Source organism: Ochotona princeps, chromosome 5, assembly GCF_030435755.1.
Source record: "Ochotona princeps isolate mOchPri1 chromosome 5, mOchPri1.hap1, whole genome shotgun sequence".
Classification (NCBI taxonomy): domain Eukaryota; kingdom Metazoa; phylum Chordata; class Mammalia; order Lagomorpha; family Ochotonidae; genus Ochotona; species Ochotona princeps.
In genome coordinates this window covers 49,046,906-49,068,666 of record NC_080836.1, presented here as the reverse complement: position 1 = coordinate 49,068,666, position 21,761 = coordinate 49,046,906, and the positions used below count along the sequence as shown (strand labels likewise).

Sequence of the window (21,761 nt, the reverse complement as noted above, 5' to 3'; positions counted from 1 at the left end):
GAGACCTTTTGACTAATCTAGACTATGAGAAGTACTTTTGTTAAAGGGGTTAGAATTTTTAATAAAGTGCTGCATATATTTCAGTTTTAATTATTTTTACAGATTAAAATTTAGGGCATAGAATTTCTGCTTATCTTACACAAATAGATCATTGGAGGACACTTCTATCTTCAATGTACTGTAAATATTTCAATGGAGGCAAAACTGTTGCCAACAGTAATAAAAATCAGCATATATATTCTAACATCCATTTCTACATGGAACTTATATCACTGTAAGTTAGTTTTGACCAGTTATATGCATTTCTGAATATAAAGTGAAAAGACTTGTTCTATTGCATGATATCATGGACTACGATTGCACACAAGAGCCGTGTTTAACAGTAAGTGCCGATCATGATTTACTTTGGTATTTTTTAAACATGTTAGAACATTTACATTTATTTACTTGTCTTACCATTGCAATAATTCTAAATGATAACAGCTTAGAAATTTCACTCAGTATGACCAGTATTTCCATAGATACTCTTTGTATTTACATGCATAGAAAACAATTTCTATGTATAATTTGCAATTTATATATATATATAACTATAAAAACAATAGAACAATGTGTTTGTTAGCAATAAAAATTATGACAAGAGGCAGTGTTGTTGCACAGTGGTTTCAGTGCAACCTATAATACTAACATCCTACCTGGGAGTCAGTTCATGTTCCTGCTCCTCCACTTTTGATCAGTCTCCTAATAGTGGCCTGGAAAGAGCAGTGGAAGATAGCACAAGTATCTGGGGTCCTGCCTGGATGAAGCTTCTGGCTTTGGTCTGGTCTAGCCTTCGCTATTGTTGCCATCTGGGGAGTATAACCAGTAAATGAAAATTTTCTCTGTCTCTCTCAACAGCTTTTCCTCTTTCTCTCTCCATCTCCACTTCTCTCCCCTTATCACGCTGCCTTTCAAAATAAGTAAATAGCCTCAAAAATTTATGATGGATAATTAACTTCACTAGTATGTGTAGTTCCCATTAATAATTGAGTTATTTACAATTTCTGAATAAATCTGTATGAAATTCTAAACAAGAAAAAACATTAAAATGATTTTTCTATTGTAAAAACATCCATTTCCTAAGAGTCAATACTAAAGGTTTGCATTATTTTATTAATCTAAAATGCTGACATGATGAACTTTTTTTAAAAATTAAAGTTTATATCAAAGTCTCACTATCATCAACAACACAGTCTCAATGTGTACCTATTCCTAGGGTTCTGTTCAAGTGTTTTGGATAGTTTTGAAATGCTGCCATTTTCACAGATCCAAGGATGATGTCACCCTTCCAATGTCCTTTGGCTCCATTCACCAAGATTTTTTGCTATCATCTTTTGTTTGGGGTAGTTGTCCAGTTTGTTCTGTTCTCCTGCTATAGCATCAAATGTGCTGTCATATTCTCCTTTTACAACAGGACCTATGTCCACTGCTCCACTTTTTTCATTAAGTAGGACATGTTCTTGCAGGCGAGTCCAAGTACTCGGGCCAGGCGTCCCAAGCATCACTGGATCCCCCTCCCTAGGGGCTCACAAACCAGGCACACACCTAGTAGGCAGGTCCCAGGACCCAGGACAGGACAACCAACCCCACTGGATCCCCCACCCATGGGGTCATGAATCCAGCACCCACCTAGAAGGTGGAGCCTGGGACTTGGGCAAGGCAACTCAAGCCCTGCCATATCCACCTCCCCAGGGTTCACAAAACTAACACCCACCTAGAAGGCTGGGATCTGGGGCCAAGCGACTCAAACTCCAACAGTTCCCCCGTCCCTGGTACTCAGGAACTCAGCCCCACCACACAGGTGGGCCCCAGGACCTGAGCTAAGCTACCCAAGCCCTGCAAAATCCCCTGTCCCTGGGACTCATGTACCTGGCCCCCACTGGGCCCAGGCTTGCATGACTCATCTTAACTCAGTGTCCGCAATGTTAATACGCAGCCTGGCCTAGTTTAGTCTGTCCCCTGTTCCAGCTCCTGCTTGTGGGTGCTGCAGCCTATCCTCATCCAGCCTGATTGTTGTCCTGGTCCTAATGTGAACTGGCTGGTGTTGCACCCCGATATGGCTCCTCCTGCCCCTTGCCCTGACTCTCAGATATGCCCAGACCTGACCCACATGTATGCTGGTGGATACTGTAACCTGGCATGGTCTGGGCTCCTCCTTGCTTTACTTCTTTTGCTCACCTGCAGGGATTGTATCCCAATGAAGGAATTTCCCAAGCTCCTCCATCGAATCTCCTTCCAGTGGCAGTTCTTACGCACACCAGTGGGTCATCGGCCCAGGTTGACTTTGTTCATCTTCTGTCCTGATGAAAACAGTGGCCATGTTCAACTGGCCACACCCATTCTGGTCTTTGTGATTGGGTGTTGCAGCCCAGCAATACCTGGGCTATACCCAGACACAGCTTTCACATAGCTCAGCAGGAGTCAAGACCTAGTCTGGCCTGTTTTGCACTCAACCTGGCTTATATTTTTAAAGATGAAAGAAAACTCTCACCTCTAGAAGGACATCAGCTGAATCATGAAGACAAAGGACTAGGGTCCCTACCCGGGCCATATTGTTGACATATGAAAATGTAATCAAGAAAATGGTTACAAGATGGTGCAGGAACATAATGCCAAAGTCCTTGAGGAAGAAAGAAAAAAAACATGTTAGGATTTTGCAATATCACATTATTTACATTCCTGCATTCAGTCACTGAACCAATGCTTACTGAGAACCTTCATGGATACAGTCCTAAAATAAATAAATAAATAAATAAATAAATAAATAAATAAATAAATAAATAAATAAAATGTAATAATTAAAACAAATACATAATTTATATATACAATTTATTTATATATACAATCCATATATTTAATAAGCTTACCATACAAGAGGAGAGACTGAATTAAATGAATGACTCTGGAAAATGTGATTGAGGTTAGGTCAGAGGCCAAATCATAAAGGGTTGTCTTATATTGAGCCCAGTAATTTAGGAGAAATAATCTCAGGATTTCAAATGAAGAAGAATACTACTTGGATTTGAACATTAGGAAGATCTTTTGGGCAGCAGTACAAATTCTGTTGAAACACTTTTCTTACTATTCATAGCCAGGATTCAGAAGGTATAAGTGCTGTTTGTGCTGTTGTACAAAGCGTAGCATCTTTGTAGGGGCAGTAGACTAAGGCACTAGGGCATGGAATCTTTGGCAAGTGATCGGGTCAGGAGGCTGGAACCCTCAGGAATGGAATTGGTCTTCTTATAAACAAAAGCCACAGAACTGCCCTGCCACTTTTGCCAAAATACAGAATGTGCCACTTGAAACAAAGGGACAGGTCCTCATCATACACCAGACCTACCAGTGCTCTGCTTAATTTCAGACTTCTCAGTGTATAGAACTTTATGAAATAAACTTATGTCCTTAATAAGTTACCTAGATGGTAGCATTATTTTATCAGAACAGATCAGCAAAGGCAACTACTTTTTGTGGTTCTCTTCTAGATTTCTTGGATTGTGCAACTTAATGTTAGCATTATTCTCTTGGAATAAATGAAATCCTAACATAGTCCACCGAAATCATAACATAGTGGCTTTTCTGATGGATGTTAGACAAATAAGCCCTAACCTTTAACTATTTTCTGTACATATTCTTATGCCTATGGCGAATCTTTTATTTCTTAAGGGTCAATCAAACGTTTTCATTGTTCTATTAATCTAGATGGCTTATATGATGAACTTTTCAAAATGAAAGTTTAAAGCCTCACTATCATCAACTCAATCCACAAAGAAACCTTGCAATTTGCACAACCAATAGGAAACTGATCATCCTTATTTTGGTCAGCTTTAAGGAAGTTACTTCTTTGCTGTGTGGACATGGTTTGTTGTGATAAGAAATTTCTGTTCATTGGAAATTGTCTCTCTTTTACTGATATTTTAATTCCAATCTATATTTTTGCTCAATAAACCTGAGTATCTCTGGAACCTAAATGTCAAGATTGCCCCTAATGTTGAAGATTCTTTTCCCTTGTGAAACATCTTCTAGTGAGGAAGCAGAAAATGAATACAATAAAGAAAAATAGGTCTTTGCTGTTGGAAGGTGGAAAATCCTGCATGTTGGGGTTGTAGGTGGGATGGGGCAAGAGAACACTTGTGATAAGGAAGGTAGGAAATCCAAGTTGCTAGGGCAAGTGAATTACAATAGCAGAAAATGTGTCAAAGCAGCGCTTTCCAAGAAGATGGCATGAGAAAGGACTTTGTGATACCAGCAGGACAATGCTCTTGGCAAAGAAAACCAACTAGGCCAAGACTCTATTGGTCACCTTTCTATCCAAACAAATTCAGGGAAAAATAAGATTAGTGTGTCTGGAGTGCAGCAAGAGAGGGAAACAGGAGTGAAGGTTAAAGTGGCAACATTTCACCTTCTCATCTTATTTTCACCTGCTACCTTTACAGCTGCCTCTTCTCACCTGTGGGTTCCACATTTGCAGAGTCACTCAAGAGTAAATAAAAAATATTAAAAAACTAAAAGTCACACTTACACTGAATGGGTATAGATAATGCCATCAATATTCCTTGAACAATTCAGTTCAACAATTACTTACATTGCATTCCATTATTTTAAGTATTATAATCTAGAAATGATAAAAATGTATGGAAGAATGTGTGAAGATTAAATGCACATACTGTGCTATTTTGTACAGCAGAATTGAGTATCCATGGATTTTGTTGCCTGCAGGGAGTTCTGCAAGCAATGCTCCATGGATAGCAAAGAATAGCTGTGTTTGAAAGATAAAAAATAACTTTATAGAACAGAAAGTAATCACTCCATTATTCAACTCATGGTATACAGCTATTCCAGGTAACATAATTTATGCTCATAGATGAATTTAGAGGTGAAGGGGTTAAGAGTAAAATTGCTTATGGGCTTTAAACACTTGATTTATCACTTCAGAATATTGCCAACCACTTACAAGTGTTCATTAATTTTATTTCCAGTCATAATCACAATGAAACAGAGCTACCTTTTAAGTCTTACAGTTAGCTTCCCAAACTCTTCCTTGGTCTACCTTTGGAAGTGTTCTTAAGCTTGTTCTGAGTGTTCATGGGGGCAACAGTCCTGAGGCTGGTAGATGTTCAGCTACGCTACACTGAGTTTGCCCTGAATGACAAACAAGGGTCAGTAGAGTCCTCAATTCCTTGCAGAAATAACTTCTTCCTTCTGCCCAAGGTTCCAGTGATGTTTCCTGTTTCCGTGGGCTGATTTGTGCTTTCCCTTTGTAGTCACTCTGCTCTCATGGCTGACACTGGTCCCTGGTCCTTGATTGCCTGGATGAAACAGCCACCTGTTTCTGAGCCCTCAAGTGCCATAATGTAACTCCAGGATCACCTTTCCCACTCAAAGTATTCTCTGCTTCTAATTTCTACTCTCCAGTTTGATTGAACAGCTAGTTCTTGCTTAGCTGATTCATGATTAAAGCCATTTCTATTTTGAAACAAAGCACAAAGTAAGTTAAAACCAGGGTTTTGTTGTTATGCTGTATTCCCGAACAATGTATGCATTTATGTATTTCCATGGACAATATATTGAAGGCTCCAGCTCTTTAATTGCTTTGTTAAGAGTGCTTATACAGGGGCCTGGTGAGGTAGCCTAGCAGCCAAAGTCCTCGCCTTGCATGCGCCTGGATTCCATTTTGGGTACTAGTTCTAATCCTGGCAGCCCTGTTTCCCATCCAGCTCCCTGCTTATGGAGTGGGAAAGACGGCCCAAGGTCTTGGAACCCTGCACCCACATAGGAAACCCCGAGGAGGCGCTGGGCTCCTGGCTTTGGATTGGCTCAGCTCCGGCCAATGTGGCCACTCAGAGAATGAATCAATGGATGGGATCTTCCGTTCTGTTTCTCCTCCTCTCTGTGTATCTGACTTTCCAGTAAAAATAAAATGCTTTGTTTTTTTTAAGAGTGTTAATACAGTCATCTGTGGAATGAAGAGATTTAATCTGGTTATCTTTAAGCTGAAATTGTATAATTCTAGGCTTGGTAGCTGCAATGATTAAATGCACTAGAAGCTTCTGATCTCTAGCTCAATATACATAAACTAGAATGACAGAGAGAGACAGAGAGAGAGAGAGAGAGAGAGAGAGAGAGAGAGAGAGAGAGAGAGAGAGAGAGAAATGCAACTTTATTACTCAGTAGCCCAGTGGCTGTTGAGGTCACTATAGTTTGAGGTTTGAGAAATGAATTTGCAAAACTTTGATCACTTAAGTTGTTCTGTGGCGGAGAGGTGGGCATTGCGCTACACAGGTTAAACTGTTGCTTGGAATGCATTTCATACCAAAGTGCCAGTTCCGGTCCTGGCTCCTCTGCTTCCAGACCAATTTCCTGCTAATGCACCTAGGAAGGCAGTACATAATGGTTTAATACTTGAGTCCTTAACACCACATGGGGGAGCCAGATGAAGTCCCAGGCTCTTGGATTCAATTCAGGCTGGTCCACTCCTAGATATTGTGAGCATCTGAGGAGTGAACCAGTGGATGGAAGACCTTGACTTCTCAGTCCCTCTGTCTCTGTCATTCTTTCAAATAAATAAAACCGTAAAAAGATAAAACACATGTTTCTGTGTACACTTTGGTGAACATATCAAGAGGTTACTTTTCTCCTCAAGAAAGTGGGTGACATTTCTGAACCATCAAATTGATTTACTATTAGAATAACCAGTATATTCATTTTCTACATTAGGCCAGGTTACTTTCAAAATCAAGTCCAGCTCTTTATCATATTATCAATTAACCGAGTCTCCAAACTAGTCTTGATGCACTGACAGTAGTTTGCAAACGAATGCTGCTGTTGGCTTGCCATTGTGTTCCCTCCTTTAAAATCACATTTATCTAGTTCTCAGCTCGCTGGCAAAAGACAGAGACCCCATTTGGAACTTCATGAGTGACTGTGGATAAGCACAACTTTGCAGGTTTATCTACTTCTGAAATTCTGATGATAATGAAGTATCTAGGGTTTTCCTAATCAGTAATGTTGGATAATGCAAAAATGCCTGCAGCATCCAAAAGTAATTACATTGATGATGTTTGCCACTGGAAGAGGAGCCCTGTTTTCCCTTAGCTAATATTCATAACTCCATTATACCTGGAGCATACCATTCTATCAGACAACAGTGACTTCAAAAATGATGGATCAATTAAAATATTTTCAACTGATATTTGAAAATGTCTTCTAAGACAATTCAATGAAAGCAACATTGCTGAATTCAACAGTGCAATGAGATTATCTTTTACCCCTGATTCAGATACAGTTTTCAAATTGAAACAGACAAGCCCTGTACCAGAACAATAGTCTCCACACTTGCCATTGTTCAGCCCCCAGTGATTGGTTTTGGCTCATTGAATGAGACTAAGACCTTTTCAAAATTTAATTTCAAAATGAATAAATATAAATTGATTATAATATTTAATGGAGGATTCAGATTTTATAACTAACTTTTCAGATCTTATAACTAACTAACTAACATCTGATGCAAATGTTCACACACAATGAAATTCCTTAACAATATGGCAAGGCTGCTTTAAAAATAAGAACGTTGTTTTTCAACAAACTGCTTTGTGAAGGTAATTTTTGCATAAATTTCTTGGTCGTGGAAAACATTTACCACCAAGGGGCTCAGAGTTATACCCACAGCAGAAGATAAATTTTAATTTTAGTCATATCTGTATGGATACAAAAGGCATGAATAATTGATTTGGTTTGTTAAATTTCTGCCTCAGAAACATTAGACACAATGAAATACCTTCCACAACAACCATGCAGCCACTATTTTGCAAGCTAGGCCTTCTCAACCTGACACATTCCTTTGAGTAGGCACGGAATCTAGCCCAAACAACAGTTTTTGAAACACATTTTTCATGTGTGCTTTATAAATGTAGGCTGGAAAACTTCCATCCTAATATTTGTAACTTGCTTGTAGACCTAAGCATGGCCGCAAGACATTGGCTTAGGTTACTAATGCTTTCCTGTATTTTCTGAAGCTGCAAATAAAACAAAGTGTAATGTCTTGTTAATTCTAACATCTAAAAGTAATCCCAAAGCCGTTATTCCTAACAGACTGACTCAATTACCTGCATGAGGGCTCTCCTCTATATCCCCCGCTCCTGCTAGACTTTTTTCAGACATGTTGACACTCATCACCAAGGGCTTCTAGGTTCCCCTCGTCCCTGATTTTTACCTAACTTAAAACCTTATTTCAGTGACCTCTCCCAAATGCTAATTTTCAAAGATGGGTTAAAAAATCAGATTTAGATTTTATTCAACCTCATTGTTAAGTTTGAAATGAAAGGATTCAAGGATGAGTCATTCATCTTAATAACAAAATCTGGTAATACAAGGCTGTTTTTCTTCTTATCACATTTCTAAGTAGTGTTTAGGGAACTTAAAACAGAGTTTTTGGTCTGCTTTAGTTTCTGTGTAGTGTCCACATCAGAAATTCCTGGGTACAGGTAAAATTCCTTCTACCTGGGGTCCATCCCCAACTGTTAGAATAAGCAGCACTGTCTTTAATTAGTTCTCCAGGGGTATTTCAAGCACAATAAAATATTAACATCACCAGGCTAGAGGGATCCACCTTTTATTAAGACAGAAGGCTGAGGTCCCATGTAATGGAACTCTCTCATAGTGATTAGCCTATGGGGAGTCTTCAAAATAATGTTATGTCTTCAGGAGATGTCACACATTTGCTCTTACAAAAACAAAAATCCCGCATTTTTTTATTTTAAAAACCTACACACAACATCAGAAACCAACCAACTAACCAAACAAACAAACAAAAAGCAAAGGAATTTGCTTCCCAAGTCCTCAACTGGTTTATGCAGCTTCTTTAGGGAAATGATCTTTGCAACAGTAGGAAGAACAACATTGGTGGACCCTCTTGAAAAAGGAATAAACACTATCAAGATTTAAATCAAGGGCAGATTTTGATGTAAAGAGAAGGAGAACAATAGGAGATGCTTCCAAAAGAACACTATTAAGAAATGGCTCTTCTCTCCCAGGCACAAATGACAAGTATTCAATTCATAAATCAAATTAATAAGTGTGGAGCCTAACCCATATGAATACTAGCAGGTAGCTATCATCAGGTGACCCACCTCACATATTTGTTGATTCCCTAGAAGACAGTATAAGGTTGATTTTATTTCATAACAAAAAGGTAATAATAGAAGTCTTCTGTGGTTTTACTCTTTAAGACCAAGATTTTCCTCTTTAAATGTTTGAGGCACACAGAAATTTGTATGACTTTTAACAGAGTGATATGCTATTCTTATAAAGACCAAATTTTTTTCCTTTCTCTTCGCTTGGGATTGTGCAGAGCAGAGGTCAAACTCAGCAGGGTCAATAGGAAGTCTGCACAAGAAGCAAACTTCAGGTAGGTAACCCAGCAAGAGGCAGGGTAAATAGCCACTGGGGCTTCCTCCCTAGTTGGCCACAATGGCTTGGGCTGTTAGGCTAAAGCCAGGTTAGTAGAGCTTCCTTCTGGTCTCAGATGTGAGTGTAGGGGCCCAAACACTGCTGTTCTCTCCAAGGTGCATTAGCAGGGAGCTGGATGAGAAGTGGATTAGTCAAGTCTCAAAGTGGTACCCATACAGGATGCTGGGACCACAGGCAGTGGTTTAACCTATTGTGCCACAATACTGGCTCCAGTGTCACACATTATTAAGATGTATATAGATGTGACTTTAATATATCTACCAGTCATTCTCAATTATCACATCCCACATGCATATAAGCACAAGTGCATCAACGTATTCCACAAAGGAGCCGAGACAGGGCAAAAAATCAGTAATGTGTTTTTGTAAATAACGTTTTATTAGGACATTCACAGATCCATGTATTTACTATTTGTCTGAGTTAGCTTTCTTGTGACCATAGCAGGGTTGAGTAGTTAAAACAGAGACTACAGAGGTTTGAAATATTTATCTATCCCTTTAGATAATTTTTATGGCTACTGTTTTATAATCACATCAAAGGGCATATTTAAGAAACTTACGACATGTTTCTGAAAGTGGCAGTTGCATAGTCTCATTGCCAACTTTACCACATTTTCTTCAAAGACTGTGTAAGACAATTAATTTTCATAGCTTTTCTGAAGTAGCCCATTAAATATTACTCTCAAAATTCAAATACTCTATAAATAAAGATGGCAGGTATAGCCATAAAATTTTGCAAGAACAACATTACCCTCAAGGCTATTTGAAGAGCAAGGAGTTTCTCCCCCATTGTCTAAGCACAGGGGCTGTCTGGTTTCAGTATGACTTTCTCTGCTCCTCACTGTGCTGTGACTTCATGGCTTCTGAAAACTTCTAGAAACATACATAAATGAAATCAAGAACTGCTGCATGAGCAGCATTTACCCAAGCCTTCCCACGTGCAACAGAACAGTTATGGTCTGATTTCAAGAACTAGAGCTCATAATCTTGTCTCCTGTGAGTTATCTAATTAATATTTAATCTTCAATTGATAATCTCACCATGGAAAAGAGAACAATAAAATTTTGTTTGTATAATGGAAGACAAAAAGACCTTACCATTGATGCACTTCTGGTGGACCCGGCCCAGACATGCAGCTTAATGTACAATACCCGAGTCCACTTTCCTGCTCTGCTCCTCCACCTACCCGACCATCAAAAATGCACTTTCCAAATATACTCTGCTTCCACATGATGTTGTTTTTACTGAATAATGCGTATGTGTATTTTTTTTCTCATTGAATTTAAGGTCCCAATAGGCTCCCATTACTACTTGCCTTGTGCCATCACAACCACTTGGAGCTGGAGGCCTTTTTGTACATGCCTCTTCTGGGCCCTGTTTACATGACCCTTGGCCCAATCACACTAGTCTGTAACAGGGAAAGGTTGCTTATGAGACTTCTAAAATGAACCCTGGGTAAAAATCTTAAGCGATTCATAAAGAAACATATTTAACTTGCTTTTTCACAATAATCCCTGAAGACAAATGCAATGGCTACATTTTTTTTTCATACCAACTAAATTCAGTTGAGTTAAAAATAAATAAGTAAGTAGATAAGCCACCCCAAATGATCAGTAGGGGGCAGACTGTACTCAACTATAATTACAATCGTAAGCTTGACTAAGGAGTGTTTTGAGTTTCAAGACCACAAAGAGCAATCAATGGCTTGATTTTGTCTGGGATGCTACTGTAGGCTGTCAGAAGAGATTCAGGGCAACATTTTCTATCATCATCATCAGCTCTATCTCCCCACCTCCTAACTCCTCTTCCTTCAGCTATGCAAGCTGCCCAGACCTTACCCCTGACAAGAACCCACAACTCTAACTGCCTACTTCTAACTTACCTCCGTGCAGATCTCAGACCACACAGGATATGCTGGCTGTTATACTTGCTTTTTCTCCAACTACTGCTCCACCTTGACTATATAGTGAATGCCTGTGTATCCTTTGGCTTATCCATTAAATGCCCTATACCAAAGCCTCTGTATGATAATATGATTGATTCTTACTAAGAATTCTATAATGCAGGTACCACTTTGACCTCCATTTTATGTAACTGAGGCAGAGAGATGTTACCTAATTTTTCCAAAGTCACAAAGTGGGGATAGGTTGAAACCAGATCTGTGAGACTTCAGAGCTTGGACTCCTTAGTACCACTGCAGGCTGCCTCTCAGGCACAAGTGCATGAACAAAGGTGCACGTGGCGCCACTCAGAGAAACATGAACGACTTACATGATGCATAGGACAAAGTCTACTCTAAGAAGCTACGAAGCTGTGGGGATCAGGAGCAAAGGTGTAGGGACTAGCCTTGAGAGGAAAGGGCAAAGGAAGAAGTAAAAAGTGGGCATGCACTGGGGGATATACACTGCTCAGAATACTAAACCCAAGTAGACATTTTCCCAAGACCCCTAGCATGACTTCAAAGAAATTTTTCAGAAGAGGCTGAAATACTGAACTCACAACTGAAAGAACTTTCACAGAACCACCAACACCTCCTGGGACAGCATGGGATTCTTGAGGCCCAGGCTTACATACCTCAGCCCTAGTCTAGCAACACTGCAAGGGTACTAGTGTGTGGGTCCCCCATTACACATCCATGCTGCTCTCTTCAGCAACATACTGGGAAAAGAGGCTTTTGGATGTCACCCTCCTGTACCCAGCACATCAGGATATGGCTCAGTACGAGACAATCACTTGGATGTCCAAGGGCCAGTCATCTGACTGGGAGTCTGAAGGGCCTTAAAGTACTCTCCTTTAGAGAAGTACTTGGTGTTTGACTGGAAGAGTAAGTCACTAATTAAGAAAGCCCTTGAATTTAATCCCTTCAAGTTACCCCCTTAAAACATTTTTATTCCAGATAATAGTGTTCTATTGTTCTCCCACCAGCCTGCACATAGCACTGGGATGAAATGCTGAGATCACAGACAGTAGCTTAGTAAAATGAGCCACCTCGTCTTCCCTGCTTACATTTCGAAGACATAGAAGTGCAAAGGAAATAGAACAGGGGCCTAGGACTCAGAAACATCTGCGTTAAGAAAACTGAGCTCAAATAGCAGAATATTACAACTTCAGCCTCATGCAGACACACAAAAGAACAGCTTGGCATCTCTGTGAAAGGAGGTTAAGTGGCCCCCTGGCAGTGTCTGCAAGTCCTAGTACTGAGTTTACACAGAATTCTACATTACCCTTCCTCCTTCTCAGCAGGAGAAGATAGCATTTAGTGTGATGTTGGCTTTTTGGGCAAAATGATTTCGGGACATGCTGACATGCCAGGCACTAAGTGGAAATGCCTAAGAACCATTTAGGCCAGAGTTATATGTTTTGGTCTCCAGATTCTTTTACATTCTTACAAACTTTGGATGATCTCAAAAAGTATTTATATGGGTGTAGCTGTATTTTCCATATTAGATATCAAAACTGAGATTATTTAAAAACATTCATAGCACATTCAATTTATTACTACTGGTATTTTTATTGAAGAAGGTGATGAAAATCCATGATCAGAAAGATGAATAGTTGGGAAGGGAAGCTTTTAATAGACAATGGATATTGCTGTAGATATTCTTCAATACTTTACCAAGCTCGGCAAGTTGGACATTATTAAATATCATGTGCAATGTATAACCTAAAACCACATAAATAAACCTTTCATATTCTGTCACACTGAAATTTGTTCATCTATTTTGACTTTTGAACATGTCTTTCATTTAATGTATTTTGAAACACCGTGCTTTGGAAAACACTGGTTCACTGAGTTATTGATACATTTTGTTACAAAATATTTTTCTAAAATCAAATTTGTTAATATTACAATATCATAAGAAAAGTCTCGGAGCTGGCACAGTGACTCAACAGGCTAATCTTTCATCTGCAAGCACTGGCATCCCATATGAGTGCTGGTTTTTGTATCAGCTGTTCCACTTCCCACCCAGCTCCCTGCTTATGGCCTGGGAAAGCAGCAGAGAATGGCTCAAGCCCTAGGGACCCTGTATCCATGTGGGACATCCAGAAGAAGCTCCTGGACCCTGGTTTCAGATCAGCTCAGCTTCAGCCGTTGCAGCCATTTGGAGACTAAATCAGTGGATGGAGGATCTTTCTACTTCCTTTTTTTTAATCTATAAATCTGCCTTTCCAATAAAAATAAATAAACCTTTAGAAAAGCCTTTAGAAACTGTCTTTCTTTAAACAACTTAATAAGTTCACTTTGTGTACAACACCAAGGAAATGCCTGCCATATACACAACAAAGTGTGTCAGTCACTCCTTCAAATGGCTGTAATGAGGGAAAAGACACATAGTTCTGCTCACAACACAAAGAGCTAACTAAAGATCAGTTTTCATGAGACGCCATTGTGTATTCAGTTCTTTCTGCTCACTTCTCACTTCATCACACACATTTTGAAAAGGTATATTCAAGAATAGATATTTAATACACATAGTACTTATTACTGTTTCATCAAGAATATTTTCAATAAAACTGCTTTCTTCTTCCTGCAAGGGTGTGACAGTGGAAAGCACCATGACTATGAATACAGCTTAGAGGAGCTGCCAGCAATTATGACCTCCATTATTTCTGCATACTCAGTGCAAAGTTCAACACATTCAGCAAGGCAAATAACATCTTACTGGTAGTACAAAAACAGCTTTGGTCTTGCAGACCTCCTAAAAGGGTCTCAAGGATCCCTAAGATACCTCAGATCCCACTTTGAGAACTGTTGACTAGATAAATGCTTTCCAAATACTATTCTAGGAAATGATAACCACCTTCTTGATCATTGATATGCTGATCATGACAAGCTGGGTTGGGCAGCTTAACATCAAAGCGGTTTCAGACACAGGCATATTTCCTACTCACTAGACCTTAGCATTGGCTTAGGGGTAAAGCAGGGGTCTACTTGCTTGAATCACTCCCGGACCCAGCCTGTTGGAGCAGATTCCCTCTCAAATGTTACACATCACTGCACTAAAGGGAATGTAAGAGCCTGTGTGGGGATTTCATCAGTATTGAAATATCCTAGCCCAGAATTAACTCAGATTTCTCCATCCGCAGCCTACGAGTCACACCCAACCAGCACAGGGGAGGTGGCTCATTACAGCCCTAGACGTCTGAGGTTAGAGCTCTGTGCAGTAATGGTTCATGCCTAGTGAGAATTTATGATGGAGCAGACACTATTCTAAGAATATATATTACTCATAAAACAAGTGTTCTGGATATATTCCTAGGAGTGCTATTGCTGGATCATACGGTATGTTGAATTTGAGTTGTTTGAATATTCTCCATACTGATTTCCATAGAGGCTGTACCAGCCTGCAGCCCCACCAGCAGTAGAGTAGGGTTCCCTTTTCCCCACAACCTCGCCAACAAGTGTTGTTGGTGCTTTTATTCATGTGGGCCAGTCTTACTGGCGTTAGGTGGTACCTCATTGATGTTTTAATTTGGATTTCCCTTATTGCCAGGGAACTTGAGCATCTTTTCATATGTTTATTTGCCATTTGGGTTTGTTCCTTTGTGAAGTGTCTGCCCATTTCCCGTGCCCATTTCTTGAGTGGCTTGTTTATTTTGACATTTTGGCTGTTTTGTAGCTCTTTGTATATTCTGGAGATTAGCCCTCTATCACCTACTTAGTGCTCGAAGATCTTCTCCCATTCTGTGGGTTGCTTTTTTACTTTGTTGATTATTTCCCTTGCTGTACAGAAGCTTCTTAGTTTGATGAGATCCCATTTGTTTATTCTGGTCTTGATTGCTATTGCCTTTGGTGTCCTTTATAGGAAGTTGGGAGAAACCAACATGCACTCCTATGTTCATAGCAGCACAATCAGTGATTGCAAAAACATGGAAGCAGCCAAAATGCCCATCAGCAGAGGATTGGATAAGAAAGCTATGGTTCATCTACTCCATGGGATACTACTCAGCTATTAAAAAAAACAAAATGCAGTTCTTTGTGGCCAAATGGGCCCAACTGGAAACCATAATGCTAAGGGAAATGAGCCAATCCCAAAAGGTTAAATACCACATGTTTGCCTTAATTTAAGATGATATGATGTTATGTATAACATGTTATGTTATGTATGTTATATGTTGTGTATAAACTAAAATTGAAATGTCAATGAGGTGGTCACAGAAGGTGGTTAAGAACTCGCATTTATTTTTACCATATTGGTTACTCATTACTATGTCAATTAATTCCATAATGATGTACATTTTTGCTGATGGTATGTTGGAGATTTTAATTGATCGGGATGATACTCTGCTGGCTCTGCCTTCAGACCAGAGAGGGTATATCTAAGAAGCCGTTGAACTTGACTGGACAATAAGATGCTGGACTCTATATTTGGTATATGCTTACAATGGGGGAATCTCAACTGAACTTGAACTGTGGTTATGCCACAAGGTGGAGGAATCCACCATGGTGGGAGGGTTTGGGGAGGGGTGGAGAGAATCCAAGTACCTATGAAACTGTCACATAATACAATGTAATTAATGTATAAAAAATAAATAAAAAGAACAAAAGAAATAAAAAAACAAATCACAGTGAAAAAAAAAGAATATATATTACTAACTTAGACCTTACAACACTCCCATGAGGTACATCCTGTGAGCTCCATCTCTTGAATCAGGAAAGAAACACAGAGAACTACAGCAAATTAGGAGTGGTGCTGGGTTGGCTCATGGTGTATGCTTTTAGCCTCTGAACTGTAGTGCCATAAAATGTTCTTCCACTCCAGTATCAAAGGGAAAAAACAAGGACTCTTCACAATTTGAAATTGATAAATTTCAAGAATCACTATTTATTACAAGATGTCCACCAAGATCCCCTCTTCCTTTATGAATCTGTTGTTATAAACAGTAGGCACTTTTAAAATACTTTTATTAAGAAAAGCAAAGATTGGCTGCTTTAAGCTAGTTCCCTTTCACAATTATTTATGATCATTAATTTTGAGTTTTTTCTTTGCTCTTACAGTAGGCTTTTGGTCATTCTATGTGAGGTACCATAAGCTTTACTAGTCAATCCTGGCAATAGATAGCCTATGTATAACACTTTCATTTAATTCTAGGTCAATCAGCTTCCTTGTAAGATTATATAGCATGATGTGTTCTTTAGAGCTAACCAAAGTAGGACCATGGCCACGTATGCCAAAAGGCACCTGCAGACCACAGTAATGGGTTCCAGTTATCACCTGCAAGGAGTCTGCAGACATGGGCCTGCCAACAAGCTTCTTGCTGAACGGAATCACCATGCCTCTCTCTTTCAAGAATCTTTAACAAGATGCAGTATTTCTCTCAGCTAAGAGGCCAACAGAGCAACAAGTTGATTTTACCAACTGGACCCTGGACCCTTGCCAAGGATGCTTTCTGGAAAAGGACTCTGAACATGAACAGGCTGCACTGGCCAGCGGCCCAACCTCCAAGCCAAACAGCAGCTCAGTGAAAAGGGACATGGGGTTTTGACATAAGCAAGCTGTTCTCAGCTCCAAGACAAAATATGCACTAGGCTTCCTTGGAAAATCTAGATGAGTAGCAGAAACACTCACTGCGAACAGGTGCTAACATGCAGAATTGTCACAAAAAGTAGGTCTTGTGAAATAGAGGATGTTTCATGTAATGCTGAATACTAAGAATAGGCTTGTTTGAAGGTTTTATTTTGTTTTGTTTTTAAGGGAGGGAGGGTGAAGAATGAAGGGAAGCAGAAAGAGAAGAAGAGAAGAAAGAAGAAAATACTGTAAGAGATTTATACATAATTCTAGTACATAAGAGAATATTCAAATTGTAAGCCCACTGTATCTTAGCTAGTTCTTTTCCTCTGGGAATATCAATAGCATTTTTCTTCATTGATCAAATAAGTTCCAACTCTGGAAATGACAAGGTGCTTTGTCTCCACAGGTGTGAAAGTTTTCCCCTCCCATTTTAAACCCCAGAGTCTATGTGACAACAAGATAAGAGTGTGTGAATCTAAAAACCATCCTAGAAAAACTTACAAGCCCATTCAATTGAAATTCAGTTCTAAACCTCATTTTTTTTTAAAAAAAGAAGAGACAGAGAGCAAGATCTTCCATCCAATGATTCACACCCTAAGTGGCCACAACGGCTAGAGCTAAATGGATGGAAAGCCAGGAGCCAGGAACTTTTTCCAGGTCTCTTACAAGGGTGCAGAATCTCAAGGTTTTGGGCCATCTTCGACTGCTTTCCCAGGCTACAGGCAGGGAAATGGATGGGAATACAGCCACCAGAATTAGAACTGGCCCCTATATGGAGTCCTGGAGCTTTCAAAGCAAGGACTTAAGACACTAGGCTACCGTGCTGGACCCTCTAAACCTTATTTAGGGTATAGGTTCAAAGAGTTTGAGACATGCATTTGAATCTAATATTTATGAATTTGAGTCCCTATTTGAAAAGGGTGATTTTAGCTCATTGTCATTCAAGAGGGAGTGTGCAAAGAAAGGATGGTTTTTAGATTCACACACTCTTATCTTGTTGTCACATAGAATCTGGAGTTTAAAATGGGAGGGGAAAACTTTCACCCCTGTGGAGACAAAGCACCTTGTCATTTCCAGAGTTGGAACTTATTTGACCAATGAAGAAACATTTAACAACATCCCAATGGCCTTTAGAAGCTCACTTCCATAATCTGTTGCTGAAAATGGCTTCAAACATTTCATTTCAAAATTAAGAAGCGGATGTACCAAGAGGATTTAGTCAGTAGTTCCAATATAGAAAGTGGAGAGTGTATCTGGCAACCAGAACATATCATAAATTGTCACTGATAGCTAGAATAGCGGGTCCTCCAAGAGGGAGCATAATGAGGACAGAACTGCTAAGGACCCATGAGGCCAATCAGCAAGATGTGAACAGGAAAAGGTCTGTAGCTCTCTAATGAGAGATGGCAGCAGAAGAAAAGGCTTTCTTATTAAAACCTGCGTCAAGTAATAAGCATGCCTGGTGGTCAAATTTCCATTTTGTGTAAGAAATGAGAATAAGCCAATTATATCAGGAATACATAAAATAAATTTAACTAAGTGGTCAAATTCCTATTTGTGCAAGAAATAAGAATAAGCCAGTTACATTAGGAATACATAAAATAATTCTGAACAACTGAGAATGCTTGTGCACATGTGCATGAGAGAAAGAAAAGGAGAGAGAAGGACGAGCTACATGTCTAAAACAAGCTAACGATACTGAACAGCAATACTGTATCTACTTAACGTCTAAAATCTGACAATATGTACAGGACAATATGTACATCAATGAAAGTATGCATTTAGTAGCCATTTTCCATACAAATATGTCAAAAAAAATTACACAGAATGATACATTTTAACCCTTGAAAGCAATGCACCTATGAAATTATAGGTCATTTGGCTTAAATGAATTAAGATAGTTTGAGCATTTGAGGGTCACAGAAAAGATAGTGACATGTATGGTAACAACTTCAAGCAAGTGAAGGGCTTGGCTCCTGGAGACAAGAACAGGCAATTCTGTTTTTATGCATCTCTGGTTCTAGATGGCATCCTCAATTTTTCATGAAGTGAAAGAGAAAATAAAACAGTAAGGAGCTATAGACAGCTTAGGTTATGATCTGGATTTTAGTTTGAAATTTGAATGTCCCAACAAGGGCCCATGTTTTAAAACGTTGTAGTCCCCAGAGTTTCATGTAAACACACGAAGGGAACCATTCCAATTATGGGATTTTAAGGTGGGACTTTGGGGAAGTAATAAAAGTGGATTGGGTCACCAGGATGGAGCCTCCATGATTAAATTCTGGCAACTATGAAAGGCTAACTAGACACAGGAACATTCTCTTGCCATGTGATGCTATCACTGCCTCAGGACTGCACACCCAGAATGCCACCTCCATTCTTGAACAAATGGTATCTATTGAATCTTGTACTATGAACCTAACAAACTTTAGATTAAAACAAACTTCCTTTCTCTGTGAAGTTAGCCATCTCAGGTATTTTGTTACAATGACATGAAGTTGATCAACGCAGTTTACTACCTCCAAAGTCACAAGCAATGGAAAGCAAGGCAAACATTTTGTAAATATCTAATCTCAGTGAATTACAGGACTTTGTTCAGAGGACGAATCTAATTCATTTCACATTGCAAGGTGCCGAGAAACTTATATAAACTCATGGTATGTAAGTTCTCAAATTAAAACGGAAGAAGATTCTACTCTCAATATTATGCATTATGCAGCAATTTGGGCAAAAAGGATTTTCAAAAAGAAAAAAATACAAAATGAGCCTAGCAAAACGCCTGACGTGTAACTGACAACCAGTCTACATGTAAAGATTATACGGCACCAGGTGGTTTTTCAGGTTACCCAGAGGAGACCTGGCTGGCATACCACCGCTGATGGATTTGTAAGTATGTCAGAGACTGAATCATGTTATTCAATTCAACAAGTAAGAGAACCACAAACTATGGGTGCCAATGGACCATTTACCGTGCCTAAGCCAGTCATGATAGGAACATTCACCTCTAGTGACATACACATCTTCAGTCACAGAAGCCAGAAAATAGACTTTTGGTCAACCAAGTAGCCACTGCTAAAGAATGGGGGACAGTGTGTCCTGGGGGAAAGAAACTAGGGTATTAGGTCCTCATTCCTAAATGCTTTTCACCTCCCACTCAGGTACTATTTTATAACTGAGATTACTTGGGTAACCAAGAAATGATAGGTTACAGTAATGTGCTCTACCCTAATGCGAAATCTTGTTCACAAAGAACCTAGTTCAAATTATCCATATGCCCCAAAAACTGCTGATTCCCTGATTCTTGTTGTGAGTGGGTGTGTTGATGATCACCATTTGTGCAAAAATGAACCTATTCCACCTGCTATTGATTGAATGTCTGTCACCTTTAATTTTGATATCGAAATCCTACACCCCAAAGTATCCCTCATGGATGGGACTAGTACCTTTGTACAAGAAGTTCCAGAGGATTCCCTTGCCTCTCCTACTATGTAAGAACACACCGAGAATGCGTCATTTGTGAAAAGCTATATTCTCACCAGATAGTGAATCTTTGGGAACTTTGAGTTTGGACTCTTCACCTGCCAGAATTGTGAGAAATGGGTTTCTCCTATTTATGGATTGTCCAGACTATGGCATTTTGCCATAGCAGCCCAAATAAACCCAAACACTGCTCTTTATGCTCAGTGTTTGTTAAAGCAAGAGACCAGGTGACCTTGAAACTATTCTACTAGATTTTCTACCATTGCCTGTATCTATAGTGCGATGATACATGTTCAATAGCAGGATGTTGGACTTGTGACTATTGCTGAAGGACTTTACTATTGTAAGAAATGGGGAATGGGGGAGGAGGAAGGAGACATGGAAGAGGGAATTTCTAATCTATAAAACATGGAAAACCATAACAATAAAAATGTTTTTAAAAGTTCACATTTTATCTTCATTTGTGATATAAAAGTGTTGTATCCTTCTAAATGGAAAAAATAATCACACTGCAGAGTTGAGTTGTTATAAAAATTAAAGAAATGAAAAACAAAAAGAAGACAGTATTTCTATGTGGCATTAAGGTTATGGAAGTATGAGTTCAGAGAGAATCAGGATTAGTAGAGAAATATTTGGAAGTTCCTGTCACACAGGTAATGATTGAAAGTCTTGGAAGCTGTACACACAATCAACCAGAGAAACAACATCTAGAACTCTGGTTCTACCAAATATGAATATCATGAGACACTATGGTAAAGGCCAAACAGAGGACAAGATTCATCCAAATATGAGAATGTTGAGAAAATGGTGTCAAGAAAAATTAAGCAGCAAAGAGACAAAAGCACTAATCCTGGATGGATGGAAGCTAGAATGAGTGAATTTAACATGAAGAGGTTCATGGTACCTTCCGCCAAAGCAATTGCAGTGGACGAAGGGAGGGAAAGCAGGTTCCAGTTCCTTCAGGAACATCACATCCATGTTATTCTTGAACACTTCAATTGGGGGATTCACTCTGTTAGCCCAAAACACTGAGACTTTACTTTCTCCTTAGAGCTACAGGTAAAATTTGCCCGAATTTCATTGGAAGAACAAAACAGACTTGGAAATCAGATTGTAAAGAAGTTACTGCTCTCGGGATGCTTTGCTGTATTTTTTTTCTAATGTATAAATGGACCCTTGGGTTTGGAGGGGAGAGACAATAGGATCAAAATATAAACAACAAACACATTTCTGTAATCATGCATACAGTAGTACTAATTCAGAG

At 39.3% G+C, this 21,761-nt stretch overlaps 1 protein-coding gene across 1 annotated transcript in view; it reads right to left on the bottom strand.

The window, feature by feature from the left end:
• Window positions 1-21,761, bottom strand: part of CERS6 (ceramide synthase 6) — a 296,631-nt gene that overhangs the window by 56,123 nt on the left and 218,747 nt on the right. The window contains exon 7 of the mRNA XM_004577090.2: window positions 2,531-2,659. Within this exon, the coding sequence (XP_004577147.1) occupies window positions 2,531-2,659 (129 nt within the window). The remainder of the gene's footprint in view (window positions 1-2,530; window positions 2,660-21,761) is intronic.